The sequence below is a fragment of the Nicotiana tabacum genome, chromosome 17, assembly GCF_000715075.1.
Source record: "Nicotiana tabacum cultivar K326 chromosome 17, ASM71507v2, whole genome shotgun sequence".
Taxonomy (NCBI): Eukaryota; Viridiplantae; Streptophyta; class Magnoliopsida; order Solanales; family Solanaceae; genus Nicotiana; species Nicotiana tabacum.
The window spans coordinates 2,614,965-2,632,227 of record NC_134096.1 but is presented as its reverse complement, the minus strand read 5'-3'; the positions used below and the strand labels follow the sequence as shown (position 1 = coordinate 2,632,227).

The 17,263-nt window shown below is 36.2% G+C and overlaps 1 protein-coding gene across 1 annotated transcript; it reads right to left on the bottom strand.

Annotated features, from left to right (window-relative positions):
• Positions 1 to 5,103: 5,103 nt before the first annotated feature.
• On the bottom strand, positions 5,104 to 17,061 carry LOC107792892 (dnaJ protein ERDJ3B). Its single transcript, XM_016615149.2, has 10 exons — positions 16,780 to 17,061; positions 16,522 to 16,670; positions 15,523 to 15,649; positions 13,477 to 13,588; positions 12,738 to 12,854; positions 12,486 to 12,572; positions 11,451 to 11,510; positions 11,280 to 11,357; positions 5,857 to 5,928; positions 5,104 to 5,757 (listed from the first exon to the last, which is right to left on the bottom strand). The coding sequence occupies exons 1-10, from the start codon at positions 16,848 to 16,850 to the stop codon at positions 5,599 to 5,601; spliced, it is 1,032 nt and encodes a 343-aa protein (XP_016470635.2). The 5' UTR covers positions 16,851 to 17,061; the 3' UTR covers positions 5,104 to 5,598.
• Between the last annotated feature and the right edge of the window lie 202 nt (positions 17,062 to 17,263).

The following is a 17,263-nucleotide window of genomic DNA, read 5'->3' as shown; positions in this document are numbered from 1 at the left end:
TGTATTTGCAGTTGAGGCTTGCATTCCTCCAACGATTGATAAAGTCGATAACTGGTTCACCCTTTCGTTGACGAGTATTTGTAAGTTCTATCATACTCACAGTACGTCTCGTGCTATAAAAGTGATTGAGGAATTCTTGCTCTAGTTGATCCTAGCTATCATTAGATCCAGCCTCGAAGTCTGTGTACCAATCAAAAGCATTTCCTTTTAATGAGCAGACAAACTGCTTGACAAGGTAATCTCCATAACTCCCAGCATTGTTGCATGTCTTAACGAAGTGCGTCACATGTTGCTTTGGATTGCCTTTGCCATCAAACTGTTGAAATTTTGGAGGTTGATAGCCAGCAGGCATCTTCAACATATCGATCCTTGAAGTGTACGGCTTTGCATAGGTAAAGGAGGACCTAAAAGCGACTTCATATTTGTTTTTTATAGTCCCTTCAATGAACTCCTTTAGTTGATTGATTGGAATCATCCCTTCCGAAGAGACTGGAATTTCCTTAGTGGATGCAACTTGTCGTGGGGGAGGATCAATCTCTTGAACTTCTGGGAGTTTGTCAGGTGCATGGGCGGATTCTTCTTCCATCAAGATTCCCACCCTATCTGTTAGCTTGTCGATTCAAGCATCTTGATTTTGCATGCACTTGGTCAAGCCAGTGATTGCTTCTGTCAAGTTTGCCAATTGCTCCTCCACAGATGAAGTGTTTGTCACCATGACTTGCATGATTGTCATGGACGACGGAGAGTAACATGTATTTTCACACAGATTGATCCTTGATTGGCTCACGCTATGTGGTGTAAGTGGGGAGGATCCATCACTTGAAGCATCATCATCTTCCTTCACAACAGAGTGCTTGGATCCGGAGAGGTCAAGCAGAGCAAGAGTTTTCTTGATCTTTTCAGCAACATCGCTTCCTCAGCAGGGGTTGATGCGGACGACACTTGGGTGCTTGTTATCCTAACGAGCTTGCTTTGCTCCTCGTAACTGGTCCAAAGCTTCCAAAGGTAACATCGAGGATGCTTTCCACATCAGCATAGAACTTGGAATTAGCAGCCCTGGTGAAAGTTGAACCGGAGTTGATTTTCTTTGAAGCCATTTTAATGTTCTTGAACTTTGGTGATTAAAAAGTTGAGATGAGAGGTAGAGATTGTCCCACTGTGCGTGCCATAATTTATAGATAATAAATTTGCATCAGGAAAATAATCGAGACTGAAAAATATTGCAACAATCGTAGTATTCTATTTCAAATATTTGATTGTACAATCTCTATGAATTCTCTGATTCTTCTTTCCAATAGTAAATAAATTCAAGGGTCTTTGAGCTTGATCTTGAACCTATATTTGTTTCCACGAACGATGATCTTGAATTCAACTAGCACGAACTTTGATTTGAACTCGTACTCCTTGAATCTTGACTTGTTCTTCGTTCTTGAGCTTGAACTTGATTTCTTGAACTTGAACTTGATTGCTTGAAGTTTGAAACTTGTAGAGAAATTTGCGGCGTTTGATCCACGAGCTCTCTCTTGCTTCTTGTTATAACTTCTGGTGTCTTTTCTATGTTATGAAGACCCCTATTTATAGTTGTGGGAGGGAAGAGTTATGATAAGAACAAACTATTTCCGACCAATCAAATCGAAGTATGACAAGGCCGTATTTGATTGGCCAGAACATATCACTTGCACACGTGGCGCGGTTTCATTGGCCTTCTAATGTGACTTGACATGCCTTGTCATTTTGACACATGGCATAATCCTATTGGTCCTTCCGTTTGACTTGGCGCGCCACATCATTTGACACGTGGCACCAAAGTGGGCCTCTAGGAAGATGACATCTTGGGCCTAACGAAGTGAGCTCATCACTTTAGCCCAATTAAATGAGTTAGCACAATGGATTAAGACTTATTTATTTAATCCATTTATATTGGACTTATGCAATTAATCCAATTATATTAGCCCAATAAATTTATTTGAACTAATATATCTTGAATTTAAAATATAATCCAAATTATTTTATGAATTTAATTTCAATAAAATTTATATGCCTACAGCAATATCATATATTTTTTAGATTAGATCAATAAAAAAATTAGGCTCTTAGTAAAAGATATTTTTTTTTATAATTTATGTGTAATAGGAAGAGTTTGAAAGTTACAGAGGTGAAAGTGCTCAAATTTTACCAAAAAAAAAAAAGAAGAAATCCGAAACATAAAAGGAGATAAAAGTGTTCGAAACTTAAAAAATTAATGATTTTCCGTGTGTCATAACAAACAAACAAAAAAAAAATCTAAAACCTAAAAGGAACTTTTTTATGGACGTAAAAAGAATTGAAGAAAAATCCAAGGCTCCCAAATGCAAAAGAAAGTTCAAACTAATGTAAATATTTTTTTCCAGATACATTACAAAAAGATTAGGCGACCGTTGGTTTTTCAGTTGCAATTGCTAGCGCTTGTAATTGATTTTGGGCTATAAATTGTATGGTGTATTTTGTGCCTACCTATTGTCATTAATTTTTCTCGGATGGCTAAAAGTGATAATTGCTCAAGATTGTACTACTTGGGCCGAATGCCCCTTAAACTTGTGCCTTTTTTCCCATTTAGGCACTTAGTTGAACACTTTATCTTGTTAGAAACTGTATCTATTAAACCCCTCACAATCTATGCGCGTAAAGTATACACATGGAATAAAACCAATTAAGAAAAGGCACATCAGCAAAAAAAAATTGAAAACGTGGCTCTTCTTCTTCTTATTCGGGGAATAAAATAAATACAACTCACATAATTAATAACTATAGAAAACACATAACAGACCTATTCAGAAGCCAAAAATCACATCAAACAATATTGATTTTATGAATCGCAACTGGCGACCTACAACCATCCACCCTATCGCTAATTAGCAACTCCGCCTCCTGCAACCCCTGCTCTGTCCTCCACCAACAACAAATGCTCCCTCTAGCACTGATCACATCCCATTCAAACTCGTCTTCTATATTTACAAATGTTGGGGCAATTATTATCAAATTGCCACTTGATATATAAATTGTGAAGAAGAATCGATCAAAATAGTTTTCTTTCAATTCTCCAATTGGGTTATTGATCTTCCTAAAAAATGAATTTTTGGTATATTTAACTTTGTTCTTATTAGATTCCAATTTGGTTGGATGTGAAAAATAATGGGAATAGTGACTATAATGGTGTTGGAGCTAGTTTTATGGAATTGGAGATGATTGAAGGAGAAAGAGATACAGAACTTTGACGCTTGAATTACACTCACTTTGACATATTACCAACTTTCAGGTGTTCAATAGGAATAAAGTTTAGTTTAAGTGCCCAAACGAAAAAAATAGACAAGTTTAATGAAGCAGTACTATAAAAGAAAGGTGTGATGACTGTATTTGATTTGTACTCATAAACGACCTCAAGCTTGTTTAAATATGAGGTATAGTTTAATATTATTTGTACTCATAAAAAATGAAGTATAGTTTAATATTATTTGTACTCATAAAAAATGAAACATGCATGAAAGATGATTCGCGTGCTTTTCGGGTATTGCTATATATATATATATATATATATATATATATATATATATATATATAATAGCACTAAGTAAATCAAAAACATCCTGAACAAAGGAGGTTGTTATAGAGATGTTTGACTGTAATAAAAATTATTTATATAAATGGAAGAATAATGAAGTGGTGAAAACATGGGGAGATTGGTTTTATGGCCTATTGTAAATGGCATTTTAGTTGTACAATCATTTTATAGGATTCTAATGTTACGGGTTCTTAATTTTACAACGACTTCATGTGATAATAATTAGATTCTAAATTTAATATTCATTCATATTTAATAATTTTTTTAACGCAAATATACTGTTTGAATAAAAGTTATCGGATTTGGCTGAACTCCTAGCTCCGCTCCTGGACAAGATATCTTTATAGAATTATTTTTTCTATTAAAAAATGTAACAATTATAGAAGATTATTTCCTCAAAAAGCATATATATAAATTATTGTTACATTTACAAGATACTATAATTTTGAAGAATTATGGTTGCATTTACTTTATGTTTTTTTTAAAAATCATTTGGAGCTGCATTGAATGTTTAAGTAGACCTAACATTAATTGCCACAGATACATTACAAAGACTGAAGTATGTTTACTTGCAAATTCAAGTGTATTAGGCTGGTACCATGTTAGAGAAAACTTATTTTAATGTGTACTGATCATGACTAGCAAATGTGATGTGCACTGACTATTCTATATGATACTCCCTTTGTTTCATATTATGTGTCGTTTTTCTCTTTTACACGTTATTTAAGAAATATTATTTAGGAAAGGAATTGGACTATTCTACCCTTATTTATTTCTTAAGATATAATCTTTCTTCATTTAATATTTATTCTATTTATGTGTTATCTCCATCCTCAAGAATAATTATTAATAAGGGTGAAAAAGGAAAAAAATAATTAGTTTTGACATGAACTTCTAAAATGACAAATAATTTGAGACAACTATTTTTGGTAACCAGACTATTAATATGAGACGGAGGGAGTAATAAATAAGGGAGATGACAAAAAGAATCTAATCCTAACTGCTCAAATTGATAAAGTGTAAGATAATATAATCTACGGATACATGTTTAAATTTTATTCACTGACATTATAAAAAATATTTATGTACTTAATTCACTTATAAAGTAATTACAGATAATTTTTTATGATTAATATTAATTGATAACTTGATGATTATGAATCTGCTATCACAATTTAAATAAAAATGACGATCCCTATTTTTTCACAATCAACGTTTATATTTCGTTTGGCTTTGAATTGCAATACAAAAATGATTAAAATTTACTTTCGATTAGAACAGAAAATGCCAAGGTGATAGATGCAGTTCTGTTGTTAGTTAATATGGTATTAGAACAGAGAACAGCTGCAAATGAAACAAACAGTAAAAACTTTCTCGCACTTGGTATTTACTATTTACGCCAAACCAAGCAACTTAACCCGTATTTACTATTTACGCCAAACCAAGCAACTTAACCCTGACAGTTACTCCTACAAATTAAAGTGAGAATACATATCATATAGCTATGATTAAATGATAAATGTATATGAAAGGCATAAGTCTTGCAATTCAGTATAAACACCACAGCATATTGAGAAGAAGACTTTGAAATTATGCAGCGGCTAATCTGCAAGTCCCTCATCCAAATATATAGTACATGTAAATGACATTCCGAAAATTGTGCTAACAAATGTACGTACTTCAATCTACTCTATAGTCAAGGTCCAATACAATGTCAATAACCCAATGCAGCAAATTCACTGCCAATCTGCTCAATCGTATCCTTGTTAGTCAGTTCAAATGGCCTGTAAACTACACCTCAAATGACTTGGGGAAAAATGCCTGGACACAATAGAGCCCCGAAAATTTGATGATGAGGACGCCTGGAAGATTACTGCAAGTTCCGATACATTAATGCAACGTTCGTAAACAAGAAAAAGTGTAAAGGGTTGAGATAAGGTCAACCCCCGATTCTTCTGAATTCGTTGCAGGGGAGAAAAAAGATCAGACTGTAGTATATCCTAAACAAGAATTTGCTTGATCTGTTTCTTCTGGTCCTCTGTTAATGATGTGGGGAAAAGAACCTCAAAATTAACATATAAATCGCCTTTCTTGTTACTGAAATGCAGTGGCATCCCTTCACCTTTAATCTTTCTCACTTCCTTTGGCTTAGTGATACCCTGAGGAGTAACAAACATGAGGAATACATTCATCACCAAAATTATCGGGTAACCTATATGAAACTGTAGCGCTCTTAGAACTGCATGGTAAGAATTTACCTTTGTGCCAATATCTACTAAATGGTCATCGAGATGTTTAATGGTCTTTTCGAAACCAACCAGCGCTTGCACCTGCATGGAAGAAAAAGAAAGTTTTAAGATCAAGTTAAAAGGTGAATCGAATATCAAAATAAATTAAATGAGTGCTGTTAGTGATAAGTGGCATTACTAAGATTTTTCAATCGTATTGGATGGAAATTGAGTAAAACTTGGACCCCTTTAAGGTTATAATGCATGTAATTCTACTGATATTCATTTGGTTATTACCTATTACTCTGCATAAAGTATAAAGTGGAAACCTACAAGTGACTCATCAAGAATAACTTGTGAATACAAGTAGACAAACTGCCTATTTTTTCGGGCCATCAAAAACGACCCGAGGAACCATAGTCACCACCCCACCATGACCGTTCCTTGTTTTTTGGTGTTTTACGGCCATAAGACTATTTGTAGAACAAGTAGAAGACAAGTCTCACAAGCAAAATGGATCTGAAATATAGGTTCTTTAAAAGAGCATATTCACCTCTGCTCCGCTAGGACAAAGTTAACTGTGTTTCTATCTCCAATGGAGATTGAAAAATTGCTAGCAAACTGAAGATAAGGCTACAACACATTTCAAATTAGGCGTTCACACATCATTCAAGCAATTTACTAATGCTCTTCTCCTCAAACTATCGATCACAGTAAACGCTCCAATCTCTTTTCCAGGAGCTAGAAAAGTCTCAGTGTAGTTTCATCATCCACCTAAGTCTTAAGTCTCCATCATCCACCCTCTTCCTTGGTACAATGAGAATTCTTCAAAGCAATTGGTGCATACTCCAACTCTAATTGAGCAATCCAAGTGGTCAAAGTTCACTATGGTCAAAGCATGCAAGGTTTTTGGGGTTAATGTGACTGGGTTTGAGCATGAATTGCTAGACATAATTTTGCGAATGGAGCAGAGAAGGCAACAACAACTGCAGCAGCAGAAGCCATGCCATAAGTCAGGAAAAGATATCAAAAGCAAAGGGGAGGTAGAACGAAAAAGATTAATATGTGGGATCAATTATGACGGAAAAGGAAAACAGGCAAGTGGAAGTAGGGGCAGGTACTACAAATCCTTTTCCAGATGAAAGTAAAAATTTTGAGTTGGAATGTCGGGGGTCTGAATGACAACAATAAAAGGAGTACACTCAAATCTCTTTTACACATATGGCAGGCAGACTTAGTATGTCTACAGGAAACCAAAATAGAAGAATGGTCAGCTAGTCTCTTGCACTAGATATGGGGAAACAGGTGGATTGGTTGGGCTGAACTAAAGTCTTGTGGCACAAAGGGGGGAATTATAGTGTTGTGGGACAAAAGGCAGTGGCAATGTATGGATATCCAGGTGGGTACATTCTCCATCTCATGTATGATGGAGTCCCTTCAGGAGGACTTCAAATGGTGCTTCACTGGCATATATGGCCCTCATACCAGTCCTAAGAGAGAAGAATTATGGCATGAAATTGCTGGAATAAGGGGAATCTGGGATAGTCCTTGGGTATTAGGGGGTGATTTCAACGTATGCAGGTTTGAAAGTGAGAGGCTCAACTGTGTGAGAAGAACAAAAGCTATGAAAGACTTCTCAGAATTGATCCAAGACTTATGTATCATTGACTTGCCACTACATGGTGCTCAGTACACTTGGTCCAGGGGAGAGAATCACATACAAGCATCAAGGATAGACAGATTTATGATTTCAACAGAATGGAATGACAGCTTCAAAATTGTTAAGCAGATGGCCTTACCAAAGGTTATTTCTGATCACAGACCTATTTTGCTCGAGAGTGGTGATTGGGAGGCAACACCCTCATACTTCAAGTTTGAAAACATGTGGCTTCAGGCTGAGGTGTTTCTTGACAAAGTGAAGGCTTGGTGGAAGAGTTATATAATTAGTGGTAGTCCAGATTTCATACTGGTTCAGAAGCTAAAGAATCTCAAAAAAGACATCACACACTGGAACAAAAAGGTCTTTGGCAAGCTAGAGGCCAGAAAGAACAAAATCTTAGACGAGCATCTCTCTCTTGAACAAATTGCTGAAAACAGAACACTTTCCACAGCAGAGAAATCACAGATGTTAGCTCTACAACAGGAGTATCAGCAACTGATAAAGGCTGAGGAGATCTTATGGAGGCAAAAATCCAAGTGTTTGTGGTTGAAGGAAGGGGACAGGAACACAAAATATTTTCAAAAGATGGCTAACTCTCATAGGAGGAACAACTGTATTGACAAACTCAAAGTAGGACCAGAGATTATCGAGGACAAAGACTAGGGAAATTCTAGAATTTTATGAGAAACTATACACTGAACAGGAGAGCTGGAGACTTTGTGCTGAATTTGAAGGTCTAGCAAGCATTTCAGAAGAGGAGAAAACAGATCTTGAGCTGGCATTTCAAGACGAAGAGGTCCTAGCAGTAATTAAGTCATGTGCTCCAGATAAGGCCCCTGATCTTGATGACTACACTATGTCATTCTTCCAGAAGGCTTGGGAGTTCATTAAAAATGATGTAATGAATGCACTTGATCACTTCCATCAACACTGCTACATGGTAAGGTGCACAAATGCTTCTTTCATAACTCTAATCCCAAAGAAAAAGGGAAAAATTGAACTAAAGGATTTTAGACCAATTAGTTTAATTGGCAGTGTATACAAGATTGCAGCCTAAGTTCTGGCAGAGAGGATAAAAACAGTCATGGGGAAGCTGGTCTCTAACCATCAGAATGCTTTCATAAAAGATAGACAGATTACTGATGCAGCCCTAATTGCAAATGAAGTCATAGATTGGAGGATGAAAAGTGGGGAACCAAGCATCCTATGCAAACTAGATATAGAGAAGGCATTTGATCAACTCAATTGGTCATACCTCATTACTATGCTAAAGAAGATGGGATTAGGAGACAGGTGGATTAGATGGATCAAGTTCAGCATCACAACAGTTAAATATTCGGTGCTGATTAATAGAAGTCCAGTGGGCTTCTTCTCCCCTCAGAAAGGCCTAAGGCAAGGTGATCCATTATCACCCTTTCTCTTCATTCTAGCCATGGAAGGTCTTAGCAGAATGTTAGATAAAGCCAAGGAACTACAATGGATCAATGATTTTGATGTTGGCAACATGACAGCAAACTCAGTCAATGCCTCGCACCTTTTGTATGCTGATGATACCTTAATATTTTGTGGGGCTGAATCAAGACTTGTGCTTTACCTTAATATTACCCTACTAACCTTTGAAGCTTTATCTGGACTTCATATCAACATGCTCAAGAGTGTTATATACCCTGTCAATGAGGTTACAAATCTAGCAGAGTTGGCAGAAATTTTGTCCTGCAACATTGGCTCCTTCCCAACAACATATTTGGGACTTCCATTGGGTGCTAAGTTTAAAGCTACATTCAGTTGGGGCAGTGTGATTGAAAAATTTGAGAAAAGGCTAGCCTCCTGGCAAATGCAGTACCTCGATGGGTGGTAGACTTACTTTGATTAACAGCACTTTAGACAGCATTCCAACATATACTATGTCATTATTCCCTATGCCTAGCAAGGTACTGAGACGGCTTGACAAAATCAGGAGGAACTTTTTGTGGGAAGGGAATAGTAAGGAACACAAATTCCACCTTGTAAAATGGTCTAAATGCGCAATGCCTAAGATACAAGGTGGACTAGGCATTAAAAATTTGGCTACACATAACAAAAGTTTACTAATGAAGTGGTTATGGAGATACTCTCAGAAAAACCAAGCACTTTGGAAAGAGGTAGTCACAACTAAGCATGGAGCCCAAAGCCATTGGTGTACAAAAATCTCCCGAGCCTCATATGGAGTTGGACCTTGGAAATACATTAACAGACTCTGGGATGAATTCTATCAGAATGCCTACTTCTCTACAGGAAGTGGGACGCTCATCAAATTCTAGAAAGATAAATGGCAAGGGAACTGTCTTCTAAAAGATGACTTTCCAAACCTCTATCACATCTCTTATGATCCTGACTCATCCATTGCTCAATACAGGGAAAAAACAGTTGGAATATTCTTCTTAGAAGGTATATACAAGACTGGGAGTATGAGGAGCTGCTAAATCTACTGTCAAGGGTAGAGAATAATGGAATCAATGTTCATGCAGTAGACAAGCTAAAGTGGGGCAAGTCCAAGGAAGGTCTCTATTCTGTCAAGGCTGGATATACATCTTTGACAGCACAAAATGAAATGGTAGAAAGTTGGCCATGGAAGCTTATTTGGAGAACAAGAGCTCCTTTAAAAGTCACCAGCTTTTGTTGGACTGCACTACAAGATGCATGCCTCACTCAGGATAATCTAAGGAAAAGAAGCTTTCAGATTGCAAATAGATGCTACATGTGTAAGAACAATGAAGAAACCAACAACCATTTGTTTCTACACTATCCAGTAGCTGCAGATGTGTGGAACATGTTTCTCTCACTTTTTGGACTCAACTGGGTCATGACTCAGAGCACCAAAGAAGCCTTTAAAAACTGGAACACATGGAAAGTTGATAAAACCATCAAGCAAATCTGGAGAATGGTCCCTGCTAGTATTTTTTGGTATTTATGGAAAGAAAGAAATAGGAAATGCTTGATGGTGTATCAATTCCAATTCACTCTATTAAGGCTAGGTGCTTAATGTTTCTTTTTAGTTGGCACAAATTGTCCCCTGTAGACACCCCTGATAGCTTTCTGAACTTTGTCAGCACCTTGGTCTTAAATTAGCATTTCTTGTATTAGAGCTGACTTAGTTCTTTTTGCTGTATTATCTTTTGTACTACTGCATCTTCTTGATGCCATCAATAAACAAATTACTTCATCAAAAAAAAAACATGGACCACCTCCACTGAGGGTTGTTCCAACAGAAATATAATTTGGTCAATATTTTGTCTCAACACATTGAAACTCCAAGAAAGGATTTACAATCTAACGAAGTCTTTATATTAACGAACAAAGTTTTCTGCAGGGATTCAAATGGTTAATTGAGCTCGATATCAGTGCCAGTCACCATGAAACTAGATACTTCTGATCCATTGAGACTGAGACAACACATAAAAGAGGCATCTACACACTGTCGCTGCAGCACCATTAAATAAGTTGCCCAATCATTCTTATATGTATATTATATCAGAGAGTTGCACAAGCATGCACAATTAAGGGTGAGGTGGACAAAGACAAAACACAAGGGCTGGAGATATAGCGAGGTGCCTCTGCAGGAATTTTTAGAAGCTTGAATTAGAGGACATTTATCTTTGTGATTTCCAGACGGTCAATGTATGTTAAGACCCAATATTCCCAGCATTTTGTTATACTAATTTCTTACCTTAACTCTCCTTCAACAACATTCATAGTTTGATAACGATGTTGAATAAATGGGCTTATATTCTCGTAAATGAATAGAAAATATTACCAGAGTAATAGTAACAGTTGTGTGTAGGTCATTTCCTTCCCTCTTGAAGCGGTCATGAGGAGCTGTGCGAATGCGGAACTGTCCCAAGAAATAATAAAGAAAAATATATGTCACACTCAAATTGTACATAAAAACAAAGTCTGTTCTGTGTAGCATGGGATAAAGTCAAACCTTCAAGTCTCCGGGTTCACCATCTATCTTAGGCTCACCATCCTCATAAAATACTACTTCCTGTCAAAAGAAATTTCTTATTATTTCAAAACAATGTTCCAAAGACTTATAAGAGGAGAAAGACAATCAACAATCAGAAGCAGTTTATTGATATTCCTGCTTTGGTGTAGTAGGACATGACAAGAGAAAAAACATTTCGAATAAGTTAGTGCTGCTCAAAGCCCCACAAGTTTCTGAAAATTAAGAAACAGTAACATTTATGTTGTTGAAGCCTCTTTAGAATGAAAGAACATATATCACCAAACAAGCGCTTATGATTCCAAACATGTGAACCCTAATAGCTGGAAAGGCCTTTGATAGTTAAATAGCTAGAGATTTATACTAAAAAGAGTGTATACAGGTCAATTTAGCAAAAATAAGCTGAAACAGTGAGAAATAGAATTTCATAAGAAAGACGGATCAGAGAAGCTCTAAGAAGACAATAATAAAAGGAATAAGTTGCTTTTACATTTGCTGCACATAGTTATGCAGACAAGAAGAAATGGATAATTGATCAACTTTTACTTGATGTTTCCTTCAATTCTGCTATATTGATCAAGCCCTTGCAAAAATAGGTCTCTGATGTACTGCTACCAGGCCATTTTAGGATGACCATGAGGTGCACTTCAGATCAACATTAAATTCGCCAGTCTTATTTATTAGTTGCAGAAACGAGGTTGACTGTAAGGAGCATCTCATATCAACATCTAGCAATGGCTAATCTTTACTAGTAGTTGCAGCACTAAAAGACTCAAGTTCCTAGAGTGCAACATAAAAGTCAAGCTGACCAGAAGAACATAGAAAGTAAATTGCACTGTATATCATAATGAAGCTCCTGACAATACTAGCGGGCAAAAAGGGTACAAGGAAGTATGTCAAAGTGTGTACAGACAAGCTTGAGTTAAAAAAGTTCATTGCAATGGAACGTTTGCTAACAAATTAAGTATCACTAAACCAAATTAAGCATATAAGTAAGAACTCAAGACGGGAGCTTACTTGTCCGTCTTGCATTCCTTTCTCGATATCTACAGTAATTTCATAGCCCTCCCTTTCGAACTTCACATTGGGGCATTTGTCACAGACCTAAAGAGCACAATTACGGAATTTAAGAAAATTCAGATGCTATACTTTAAAAGTAGATGAAACACCACACAAAACTAAGTTTTATTTTCTCTGAACAAAGTTCAGGTGATTGAACTAAAGAGATGATGCTGTACATCTGTTGCATAAAGGATCAATAAAACACACCTGCTCTGTCATCTGCTGGAACATTCCCGGACCGATTTGTCGGTGATACACCTCATTGCGGCAGTTGCAACGCCTCTTACCAGGGGCTGGCTTTAAAACGTTTTTCTCTCTCCACACCTGTTTTATTCACCAAAACATAGGTATGAAAATGCTAAAAGCCAATGTCACCAGAAAAGATAAGCTGGCTAAAAAGACATACAATTTGGTCACTGAAAAGCTCCTTTAATGGAGTTAGCATTTAGTATACTGATCAACAGAATAAGCTAGTGGAGCCCGTTTCATGACGCCCCCACAGTATCACAAAAACAAAAATAAGCAAGAACTTGCACTGTCTAACATTAGGATTTCAACCATTTATGTCAAATCACAATTCTAAATATAAAGGTTGTGCCCAAAAGGACTTGTACTTTCCCACCTTCTAGGGAACAACTTATATACAAGACATAATCTCAACCAGAAGTGGGAGAAATAAATTTTCTGGCTTCTTTCAAATTCGGGTTGATTATTAGTTGTTAATAAAAACAAGGATGATATAGTTCAGATTAGGTTTTATAAATTGCAGAGAAGTGGGATGTGCCTAAAGCTTTTAATGACTTTTTATAACAGAAACCATAAATGGTGTATTTTACTAATCCACGCATGTTAAAGATTAGTGATAAAGGCCGCAACAGAAAAATGTCTGTATGCTAACTTGAGGAGAAGGCTTCAGCATTAATATACAAAATAAGTAAAGGATTACCTTCAAGGAACCCCCCATGTATAAATCTTCCAATGTTGCATCCAAATCAACAATCACATCATCTCCTTTGATAATTTTCTCTTCCTCTTCCATTGAGCCTCCGCCAAAAAACCTTGCAAATTACTGCTTTGTTAGCAAGAAATATTGCCATTTCATACCAGCGGTAAGGGGCAAACTCTCCAATTCAGTTTACTTTTAGTTCTCAAACTGAATAATAAAAAGGAAATTATCAGATTGTAACTCAAATTTCCCAGAAAATATCAAGCTTGAACTAGCCCGGACAGTGAGGATTGTTCCTACAGAATGCTAATATGAAAACCCAAGAAATTCTTCTCCCTCCACTATCTTAATACATTTCGGATCTGGTTTAATGTCTTACACAGTACCAGATGACTTCTTCAAGCCACTGTATCATTAAGAAACTCTTTTTAAGCCCAAGCGTTATACTAGCTAGCATGTAAACCGCCACATCTTCCACTGCAAGCCATTTAACCTCAAACGCTTCCTAAGCCAGAGTCGAGGGTATATTGGAAACAACCTCTCTATCCTCACAAGGTAGGGGTAAGGTTTGCGTACACACTACCCTCCCCAGACCCCACGGTGTGGGATAATACTGGGTACGTTGTTGTTGTTGCTTCCTAAGCCAGATCTTATTCCACTCTATATCATTTATCTGCTTGCTTATACCAGATTCTCTTTGCATTTCTCATTTGTTGGAAATGCTAACTGAAAATAAATCTATCTAGGACTCCTACTTCACCAAAACGCCCCAAAAAGAAAAATCAAAAGTACGTTCAATCACAGAAGAGTAAAAAGAGAAGGTAGTCAACAACCCAAGATTGTTATCCATATATAAATCATATAGCTTGAACGTAAACGAATTCACACTTCATTCTTTCATATCCATCAAAAATAAAATTTCATTGGCTTTCGCTACATTTTTCACATGAACTTACAAGTAACTGAGGTAACTTATACTGTATACAGAGATTTCGCTGGACAGCTAAACGGAGGGAAATAAGTTTATGTAGATGCCTATAACCTCAGGTTATGAATAATGTACCAGGTATGGAATACCAACCAATCTTTGGTGGTGTGGAATAATAAACTGTAAACTAAACCAAAAACATACTATTTAAAAGAAAAAATGATGAATACCCGTTCGCCGTACATAAATCTTAAGGTTACACTTATAACAAGTCAGTAATTAAATGAACAATATCCTTTTGACATAGCTTTACCAAAATCAGCTAGAGATTAGTCAATTAAAGCTGATGAATGAGTTAAAACCCAAGATTGTTATCCATATATAAATCATATAGCTTGAACGTAAACGAATTCACACTTCATTCTTTCATATCCATCAAAAATAAAATTTCATTGGCTTTCGCTACATTTTTCACATGAACTTACAAGTAACTGAGGTAACTTATACTGTATACAGAGATTTCGCTGGACAGCTAAACGGAGGGAAATAAGTTTATGTAGATGCCTATAACCTCAGGGTATGAATAATGTACCAGGTATGGAATACCAACCAATCTTTGGTGGTGTGGAATAATAAACTGTAAATTAAACCAAAAACATACTATTTAAAAGAAAAAAATGATGAATACCCGTTCAGCGTACATAAATCTTAAGGTTACACTTATAACGAGTCAGTAGTTAAATGAACAATACCCTTTTGACATAGCTTTACCAAAATCAGCTAGAGATTAGTCAATTAAAGCTGATGAATGAGTTAAAACTTAAAAGTCTCACCTCATGTCTACTTATATCTTGTAGCTTTACGCAAAATACAGATTATAGTTTGTTTCTTATAAGTTGTAAAAGTAGACAAGTTTCTCAATAGTCAATACAAAGTCGATCAATATCAATCAACTTCGCCTCAATCCCAGAAATAGTTTGGAATCTATATGAATCCTCTATACTCAGAGTTGCTGCGCACCAGGTATATTGCACTAAATTACGCAGGTACAATGACAAAAGAGAAAAACAGTACCAAATGAAGTTGGGGAAAGCATGGAATAAAGGGTATCAACTTACTGGCTAAATATGTCTTGCATGTTCATTCCTGAACCTCTGCCTCCGCTGGCAGCATGTTGTTTAAGACCTTCTTCTCCATACTGGTCGTATATATTCCTCTTTTCACTATCCGACAGCACTTCATAAGCTGTTAATCCCTCAAGAATATGAGTACCACAGAAAACTAATCTTTCAAAATTATACAATTTAGAACTAACAAGCCACATAAGTAACAATAACAACGCCTCAATCCCCACTAGTTGGGATGGTCTATATGAATCGTCTATATCCACATCACTCTATAGGCACCCATTATTTCTTTTCAAAAACTACTCTAAAAATATCATCTAGTCAGTTTCTAGTAGCGCCCATTATCACAAAATCTTGCAACAACAACAGCTATACCATCAATTATTTCCCTATATGAATCCTCCACTTCCGCTCTGCTCTATAAGGACCCATTTAATTATGTTAAAATATCATCTAACAAAGCATTCAATATCAAAAAAATTGCAACAACAACAATTATGAGTCAATCTAAAACTAGTTTAGGTCAGCTGTGTAAACCCTACATATTCATTCCACTGTATATCAGCACATCTCATTGCATAAACAACAACAACACCTCAATCACAAGCTAGTTGGGGTTGGTTGTATAAATCCTTATTATCTAAATGCTCCATTTAGGTCCATAATATTTCAATACTATGCCCTTAAGGGTAATCTAACACTAGGGATTCTCTAATATACTCTAGTAATTATATCTCTAGAGGATTCAACTCTAATTTTACGGTTATAGCAGGTTACTTTTCTACTTTCCAGGTTACCATATCATGCTTGTTTCTAAAATTTACCTATTGCACACTAACGGTGCACATAACTTAAAATCATCTCTAATATACTAAGAGAGTCTTCCTAGTAAGAACTACCTTCTAGTTGGTACCGCATATACAAATTTCTCATTGCAATACTCAATAATTTCTCTAATCAACAACTTCTAATAAGTTATAAGAGATATACCATTACTGATTTCTGCAAATTTCTTATTAGCCTCTTCATTTCCCTGGTTTTTATCAGGATGATACTTCAAAGCAAGCTTCCTATAAGCACGTTTGATCTGTTCGTCCGAAGCGCCTTTCGGAACTTGCAATATGTCATAATAACTCTTCCTGTAACGATTGAACAAATTTCATGAGAATGAAAACAAATCACATTTCGCACACCAAATTATAAACAAACAAATACATAGTGAAATTAAATTAAATTAAAAATGCTTACGACGCAATGGCAATTAAAGTGTATGATAAACAGCACAATAAAAAGAGCAATTTTGATCTTCCGTGCGCCATATCGATTGATTCCCTAGAAAATCTAGGGTTTGTAAACAGATCTACTGCTCGAAGAAATCGAACAATCTGGAATTTGCTTTTTTCAGTTTGCAATTTGTTCTATGAGAGATTCAACAGGATTAACTGTCGTCTCTGTGAATTTTTGCTGAGCTGAACCAGGGACTGGGGCCCGACGGTTGAAAAATGAAATCTAACAACTGAATTAAACTGCGACGTGGTTTTAATGCTAAGTAACCAATAAGAGACGACTCCAACATGTTTGCCCCAATAGTAAACGGCCACGTGTTACCGTGTCTAGCCTTTTTTGAGCTTTCGGTGTTTGGGCTTCGCGAGGGCAAGTTCACACAATGTTAATAAAAACCCGAAAAATCGAATTAAACCTGCCAAAAACAAATACTTTTTAGGTTGGTTCA

Bases quoted from the DNA above. Each gene is read 5' to 3' on its own strand.
- LOC107792892 (XM_016615149.2), bottom strand. From the start codon at position 16,850: ATGGCGCACGGAAGATCAAAATTGCTCTTTTTATTGTGCTGTTTATCA. The intron at 13,589-15,522 runs GTAAGTTGATAC...GTAATTTGCAAG, and splicing joins ATGCAAGACATATTTAGCCA to GTTTTTTGGCGGAGGCTCAA. The intron at 5,758-5,856 runs GTAAATTCTTAC...GTTACTCCTCAG, and splicing joins TAGTAGATATTGGCACAAAG to GGTATCACTAAGCCAAAGGA.